General features: G+C 44.8%; 1 protein-coding gene across 1 annotated transcript; it reads right to left on the bottom strand.

Moving 5' to 3' along the window:
• Nucleotides 1–410: 410 nt before the first annotated feature.
• On the bottom strand, nt 411–8073 carry LOC124651654 (ARF guanine-nucleotide exchange factor GNOM-like). The gene is made up of 2 exons (XM_047190700.1): nt 7223–8073; nt 411–4330 (listed from the first exon to the last, which is right to left on the bottom strand). The coding sequence occupies exons 1-2, from the start codon at nt 7922–7924 to the stop codon at nt 767–769; spliced, it is 4266 nt and encodes a 1421-aa protein (XP_047046656.1). The 5' UTR covers nt 7925–8073; the 3' UTR covers nt 411–766.
• Nucleotides 8074–8674: the final 601 nt, after the last annotated feature.

Below are 8674 nucleotides of genomic sequence, written 5' to 3'. Positions count from 1 at the left end.
AGTAAGCAGTTAGATTTATAGCAAATGTTCCTTTCTTCTCTCAAGAAACCAGATGTCACTTCTTTCCTTACTTACATAATCAGACCTTTTAAGTGTACACAATCAACAGAAGAACTGAAAAATACAATCACTTTATACATCAGAAAATTTAAACATTGGATGCCTCAAATGCACCATATAGCAATTTAAAATTTTCTCGAAATACTATATGGATTCTATTACGGATGCACTCATTCAAGTTATCGTTTATCCAATCTAGTGAATATTCTTATACTATTTTAACTAAATAAACATTCTACCATTTTTTCAAAACAAAGAACTACATAAATGAAGATATTAATTTTGTTTGGCATTACAGCTTGTAATGGATACAGAGAAACAATTCACATCCATCCACAGTGCACAGTATAAACGTCAAGATGCTTTCCTAACCTCATCACCTATTCACATCTGTAACAAATGTAACAACAATGCAGTGTGGGCAAAGTCCATCCTGCATATGTATGTAACTGCTGCGATATACCCTATCATACAATTTTCCCCAGGTGTTGCAACAATAAAGGCAGCCAACCACAGAAGGCAACAGCCTCAGTCAATAAACCCAAAAAGGCAATTATTATAGACTAAAAAAATTACAACACACCAGCTTTACTCTCTCTCCCTAATGTCCGCCAAAGAGCGCAGCCGGGCATTCTGTGTATAGCTCCACCGAAAAATGCTGGAAGGTCAGCCTTGACGGATCTGATTTTCAGCTCAGATAACTTGATCAGGCGGCGGCAGGTTGTACCGTGGCCGGTCGCTCAGCAGTTTGACCCTCTTGTGCTGGACTACTCTGCTCGCCTTTCGTCACGGAGTCACTTTCATTGTCAGGGAACACTTCTGACTGCAGCGATGGCGTGATCTTGTTAACTTGAAGCCATGTTGCTTCCCACAGAGTGTTCGCCCCACCGGCGCTTGATTTTGAGAGTATACCGTTTGCTTTCATCACCAGCAGTATGTTCTTCAGCAGCTCGGGGATCGCCTCATGTAGTTTATCGGTCCTCCGCCCCCTCAGCTTGACTTTCATGAACTTCTCTACCATGTCGAGGACTTCCAACCACAGCTTACCAAAACTGCTCTGCACAGACAGGTCTTTAAGTGACTGCAGGAACACCTTGCATAACAGTTTTACGGCGTGCAAGAGGGAGAGCTCCATGTTCCTGAAGTCCTTTGGTGAGTAGGTCTGGGCAATCTCCAACAACTCGTCAAGCAACTGGAAGATAATATCGAAGGACATCAGCCATGCGGAAGACGAAACTGATATTCCGTCAACTACTAAGCATCTCTGCAAACATAACAGCGCATGGTTCCTCACTTCCTCCCTCTGATCAGTGCACATCTTCCGTAATGCCTGCACTAGCCGCAACCACATCTCGGCAATTCCTTCCAGTATCCTGTCAGCCTCGCCACCAGCTTCCTTGATCTCACGCGACCAGCGTGTCAGGCAATTTACTGAGTCGGCCATAAGATTCAGAGCATGGACAGATCTTTCTGCGGACCCGAGCCGAGATTCTGCAAATTGCCTTGAGGCCTCCACTGAAACGATAAAGTTGGCAGGTGAGAGGTGTGCCCCTTCAGACATGATGAAAACCAGAGCTTCGAAGCCGGCATCAGAAGCATCTGGATGGCGAGCGGTGACACATAGTAAGGAAATTATGGTCCGCCAACCCATCTGGGATTTGATATGGGTTGCATTGGCCTTCACAAGCCTTGTGACCTCCAATGTGATGTTCTCACAGTAAGCATCAGCTACACGTGCATCAAGTTTCAAAATTAGCTGCAGCGACTTCAGTAAATCATCTACCAGATTCTCCTTGTAAGGAAGCAACCTCTGGCAGATGTGCAGGAGCCCAAAAACAGCCTTCTCCACCAGATTGCAGGGCATCACTGTGGACTGAACAATATGTGTTATGTGCTCATAAACACCCTGCCACAAAAGCACAATCCTGTCCCTGTTATTCAATGTGACAGTAATTAGTAGCTCTAAGCAGAACACTGCTGTTCCTTCATCATCAAGCGAACTAGAAATCCTCTGAGGCCGGCCTGCTGCCTGAATGAGGGCTCCTGCTAGATTTGAGAGCGAGTCAGCCTGTAAGAATTTGCTCTCGGTGAAGATGGTACCTATTTGACATTTCCTTACAGTCTCCAAAGCATTCCTCTGAGCTGCCAGTTCCTCCTCAGTTGGCTGGGACCTTGGTTCTTCAGCATCCATGTAAAGTAGCTGGCTAAACCTCCCCATCAGCCCATATGTTTTTTTAGGAGTGTTGATCGGTAAAATATGAGGTGCAACTGTATATGAACCAAGCTTGCTAGGCAATGAATCTGAAGAGGACTCATGATCATCACCTGTATCGCCAGTGAGGCGACCTGGAAGAAGGCCTATCTTGTGCAATCTTAAAATGCAATCTGCTATATTCCTCCATCCACTTCGTATATGATCACCATAAGTAGTTGCAATAGTGAAAACAGCCTCTGTTGCCATTCTAGCCTTGGCATCCACTCCAAAAGCTATTACAGGATCATCAGCATAAGAATTGTTCAACAAAGTGGTGAACTTACATAGCGCCACAACAAGATCATTCAATACATCATCGAGATGATAGAATGCAGCCAACTTTGCTACTGACAAGAAACCATCAATACATCCTGTAAGAACCTCCTCATGCTCAACATTATCGAAAACCACGGAGATGGCAGCAACTGACGGTCCAGCCATGATAGGGAACATGTCATTATCAAGAAAAGGAAAGGAGTCACAAGCAATGTATGATGATGTCCTCTTTGACTTCCACATCAGATCAACCCAGCGGCTATAAGACATCTCAGAGCATCCAGCTCCTTGCTCAGGAATGGTTTTGATTTCATTCCGACATATAGAATGAAACAGCTCTGACAAGAACTCCCGTGGAAGATCAGTCCCACCATTGATACGTCGATTGTTCCTGATAAAGTCTTCTTCAGTCATCTTCTTCTTAACCCTTACATTGTGCTGATCTGTGTTGAGCATGATTACTGAATATGACAGCACCAGGGCAGCATCCCTGTTAACAAACATGTGTGGTGACTGTTCATAATACCTCTCAGAGAAGGCCTCCAGAATCCGTTGTATCTTCTGTGACTCACCAGGCAGCCGGAAAGTTTCCAAGAAGAGCCTTAGGGCAGCGTCCAAGTTCATCTCCTCGAAGTCAAAGGTTTTAGCAAATTCATGAAGTACCAGAATAGAGAACTCGTCATGATTCCCCAGGTAGTCCCCAAGAAGGTTCTTGTCCAATCCAGGTGTGTACCGAAAGAACAGAGCAACACTGCATGGATCAAGTTTTTCAGGCAATAGGTGGACACCTTGCAGGTACTCAAAGCCCTTCCTTTTGTCCCTATTGAAATGTTCAACACCAACCATTAGCTTTCTCTTGATGCTTTTTTGCTGGTGAACAAATCTAACCCATTGATCGGGATCATTACTGCTCTCGCACTTCAACTGCCAAAAAGGAAAATATTCACTTATTTCTGGCACTGTTTGCTCATGATGCTGATGTGCACGATCCGTCCTATCTGCTATCGCCTGAATGACGGCAACCAAACCATCCAATGCAAGCACATTCAAGGCAGACAATGGACTGTTTACAGGGAATGCACTTTTAGACAGAAGATTAGCTAGGTCTTCAAAAACATTAGAACACTGTAGATCGCAGTCCATGTTAGCATACATCTCAGCCATAAACTCTTTCTGCCGACAGAAATCTACTAGAGCCTCCAGGGCAACTTCCTGCTGCTGATAACTAGCCCCATATCTACCCTGGGCTAACCTTAGGATCACACAAGAGAAGAAAGCCTCCACTTGCAGCTTAAGTTCCTGACGTAAGTGGTAGAAGAGAGTAAATACAGTACTGCACACTGTCGAGAGAATCAAGGGGCTCATTGACAACCCAAACAGCATCAGATTGCGGAACAGTTCATCCTGTACAAAAGCCAGTAACTTCGAGTGCCTGTGGATGGACGAAGCCGACAACTCAATGGCAGAATTGATCAACCCCAGAGCAAAGAGCGGCACATCCTCATCAAAATCAATAGGATTCATCCTTTGGCTTAAATCCATGTCTTCGGCTATGTTCAAGAGGGAGCACAAGAACTGCAATATCTCCACCATGCAAGGAACCCCAAGCGGCTCCATCATGGCCTTATCTTGCACGACACCAAGTCCAGCTCCCACCTCGTCCCCTGAGCTATCCAAACAAACATAATCACTCTTTCCATTACCCAGATCCCCAGCATCCAAATCTTGATTCTTGCTGACCTGCAGAACAAAATGTTACCACCAAATTAATACACCAAACTTGGCATTACGACCAAAATGCTTTATTTTAAAACTAGCATGCTACATCGTGTATGAATACTTAAGCCAAGTAAAAAATGGACTCGGTTTCTCTAAGAGCCACGTGTGTTGCAACTTTCAACAACTGATGAATAAATACGTGGTATCTTCCTCAAAATAAGTTCAATTTGTTGAGGGTGACACTTAGAACTAAAATCCATTAACCCTCTCACAAAATTTACATGAATACGTTCAGTTACCAGAGTACACAAAACTAAATGAGCACTGCAGGTTGAATTAGCACAGTACATAGTGGGCAAGTAAAATCTATAATATCTAAATACGTGATCCCCACTAACCTATTTCTCTATGCATGCAAGCTATACAAATCAGCAAGCATCTAACTGGTCCACATCATTCATCCTTCCAGTGCATGTCAGCATCTAATTTTCCGCCCTCCGATATTCCACATAGCCGTCTATGCATGTCTGTCAGCATATATGCAGACCAATTGGCAATTTCCTATTGTCTTTTGCCCGAATAAAAAATTATTGTCCATATATGACTACTCAGTTCCTCTTCCCACTATGCAGTTACGCATTATCTGCTCCCTTAATCCCTCGCCAAGAATCTCCGGATCTTTCGGTAACTCACCAGACAGAGAACTGTTCTGAGACCGGCCATCATTTATGTTCTCTAAACGTGATACATACAAATAAACGTATCATACCAGTTGCCTTGGCACCACTGCCCAAGTTTTTTTTCAATTTTTGTTCTCTAAACATGATACATACAAATAACGCTTGGGCAGGGGTATCTGACATGGATGTACTTTTACTTAGAGAACGACAAATGACAACCTATATTTTGGTATCATCTATTAATCAGCAAGTGATGTATTATGTTCTACTCCTACAAACTGATGGACACTGTTGAATTCAAACTTCCCAGGCTACTCGAGAAATGTTGCATGGCATGTCTCTACTATCTACCATTAAAAAGGTTTTAAAATGTAAGAGTATCATTTATCGTCAGGTTAATTCCCTGTATCTCTATCCAATAAATTTCTCCTAACTAGATTATGCAATATTTCACATGAATGATTTATTTGACTCAGGTAAAGCGTGTGTCGTAATAGTACTAATATTGTATTGTTGAGTACGCCATTTTCACCTAGATACATGGAACAACAAAAGACTGAATTAAAGGGAACACAATTAGAAGCTACAGGAAACTTTGGTTTCATGCTCTGTGTCCATACTACAGGTCAGTCCAGCTGGTTGGAACCGCAGTTTAATGGGCAAAAAATGGATTAAAGGAAGAATTGCAACATGAATAGCATATGAATACATCATATGGTTTGTGTTCTTGCTGCTACCGATTTGCTCGCAGGAGATATCGTTGCATACAAGAAAGGATCATATGTGTGCCACTTGTCTTGATAATTGTACACGACTCACTCAGATTGTAACAATAGTTTCTACCTTCATTCAGCCTTTTACCCTTCAAAGCTGCAAATGGAATTCTTCATACTCCTTACCATGAATCAGGTTAGCTCAGCTTGTGTAACTTCTAATTATAGTTGGGCCATAATATTTTGTAATTTGTTACTATCCGCGCCATTTCGTGACATCTTTTTGAGCAACTTGATGCTGCTTCTAAGGCATGATATTTTCTATTTTGCATTAATAAATCTGATTTTACCAAAGGAAGGTTTAAGGTGTTATTGAAAGTGGCTAGGTTTGTCCCTCATTTAACCCACATAAATCATACTTGATTGCTGAAGTCTCTACCCGCAAACGAAGGATGCTACAAGTTTCTGAATTTGGATCTTCTGCTGGCTGAGAGCAAAAGCCTGTTTGTCAAACCCATGAGCAAAGAAACAAATCTACTTCTGTAACATGCTTCAGGAAATATAGATTGGTGCTAAGCTGGTGTCAAGACAATATATGCGTGCCACAATCTTAAGAGGAATGACTATTACAGAAGTGTTCTAATGGATAATGTGACCATGTGAAAAAAGGTTGAAGCTGCTTTAAACATATATCCTGAACTTCTTCTCATGCTTGCTGGTGTTCACGTTATGCCAAAATGCAAGGAAACCCATGACCCTTAATTTAGATTGCCATTACAGCTGCACAAGGTTTTCTGTTTTGTGAGGAACATAACTCATAGATGATCGAAGTTAGTTCAGATCTCTTCACTAGCTTCGCCTGTTCCCATGAACATGGTCCATTCTAAAATATTGCAAAAGTTGCTTATTTAGACTATCTAAAGAGTGAACTCTTCAGTTTATTATATACTTCAAATTTGTTGATGAGATAATCTGTTGGAGTGTGTTTGAACCTTAAGTGCTAGAGGAATTTTCGCACAAAGTTCAGTTCTCATAAATTTGTAACCTCGTCACTTTCTAACATAATACTGGATCTTTATTTCAATCACACTCTCCCGCAGCAGTGCACAGGGAATCATCTAGTTGATTCAGTTTCTGTGTGCTCAATTTCAAACATTTGAGGATAACATCTAGAACTATGATGACATTAATGGAGTAACAATAGATTTACATGAATACGTTCAGTTATTTGAGTACAACAGATCATACATGAGCACTGCAAGTTAAATTAGCACGGTACATAGTGTGGGCAAGTAAAATTGATTCGGTTTCAGTGTGCTGAAATTTAAACAATTGATGATAGCATTTAGAACTAGGAAAACATTAACGTCCAACAAAATTTACATGAATATGTCATTTACTTGAGTACACTAACCTACATGAGCACTGCAAAAGCTACAACATTATCATCATAATAATAAGTAAACGAAAAAAAAGGCAGCAAGAAACAGCAGACTAGAACCTTGAGCGGCAAAACCCACCTGGTCACCGACGATGGCGGTGGCATCAATGTCGGCAAGGCGGCCGAAGATGCAGCGGATGACCTCCTGCATGGTCTGCCTGGAGACGCGCTGCAGGAGCTCCCCCTTGGTGCCGGCCTGCTGCACGACGCGGAAGCAGGTGCTGACGATGGCGCATACGTGGCGGTTGGCGAGGGCCGGGGCGGCGCGGCCGCGCACGCAGGCGAGCAGCACCTGCAGGACCCTGGCGAGGACGGCCTCCTCGGAGGCCGGGTCGGTGACCTCGAAGCGGCAGCCCGTGACGGCGTCCACGACGGCGCCCATGGCGTCGGCGACGCCGGGGCCGGGCGCCACGAGGTCGAGCGAAAGGATCTTGTGCAGGGAGGAGAGGGCGGCGCCGGTGATGGGCGCGCCGGTCTCGTCGGAGCGCACGACGTCGAGGAAGGGACGGAGGTAGAGGAGCGGGTCGGCGGCGGGCCCGGCAGCGGCGCCCCAGGAGGCCGCGCGGCGGCGGAGGGACTTGAGCCCCGCGATGAGGGGGTGGTCGAGGTACTCGTCGTCGCCACCGCCGCCGTCGTCCCCGCCGTAGCGGACCCCCGCCCAGCGCACGTTCCGGCGCATGACGGCCAGCACCGTGGCCACCTCCGACGCCACCACGCACGCCATCGCCACCCCCGGCGACGGCGCCGGCGAGGACGGCGACGCTGCCCTGAGGCCGCCCATGGAGGCGGACCGGACCGGAGCGGGGCGCCGGCGCGGCTACGATGGCATTCGGGAGCGGAATTGGGGTTCTGATCTGCGACTGCGAGGTGAGATCTGATCTTGGTTTGGTCTTCGGTGTGTGCTGCTGCTGCTGCAGCCTGCAGGGGGTGGGCTGGATCTGCTGCTACTACTAGGAGCGAATGAGTTTAGGTGGGTTTTGTTTAAACATGTTTGGTTTGAAATTTGAACTTCAAACGTATTTTACGCTAACTTTTGGATCTTGGCCATTATCCTATGCAATTCCTATGTATGGGAAATTTGAACTTCAAGTGTACTTTACGCTAAATTTAAGATCTTGGCCAATTATTCTATGCAATTCCTATGTATTCAATCAAAAAAGCCCTCGAATCGATTTGTGCCGAGCAACATGGTCAATCTCCATCTCCACTACTACTAAAAGAGCAAACATAAATTCCTCACTCATACCAAACTGTAGAAGGGATAAAACTCTGATTAAATCAACTTAAACATATCCTACTGCCCATATATCATCAATGGTTTGCCACTTAGATCAACGATTCAGATCAAATGTTCTGCCGGCAGACTACCCCGTGCACCTCATGCCACAACCAATGATCGCTAAAGATATCGCTGATCTCTCAGCCTATCAACGTTGCCACTGTTGTCGCGCCGAAGCGGTCCTCGCCCCTGTGTAGTGGCGAATCTAGGATGAAAATGAAGTGTGGGCTGAAAATAGGTGCTAAGAAAATA

This window comes from Lolium rigidum, chromosome 5, assembly GCF_022539505.1.
Source record: "Lolium rigidum isolate FL_2022 chromosome 5, APGP_CSIRO_Lrig_0.1, whole genome shotgun sequence".
Taxonomy (NCBI): domain Eukaryota; kingdom Viridiplantae; phylum Streptophyta; class Magnoliopsida; order Poales; family Poaceae; genus Lolium; species Lolium rigidum.
Note: the sequence above shows the minus strand (reverse complement) of the source record. Positions and strands in the feature narration are given on the sequence as shown.

Excerpts from the sequence above, each read along its gene's own strand:
- LOC124651654 (XM_047190700.1), bottom strand. The coding sequence starts at position 7,924 with ATGGGCGGCCTCAGGGCAGCGTCGCCGTCCTCGCCGGCGCCGTCGCCG. Across the intron at positions 4,331-7,222 it reads CCGCCATCGTCGGTGACCAG|GTCAGCAAGAATCAAGATTT; the intron begins GTGGGTTTTGCC and ends TTTGTTCTGCAG.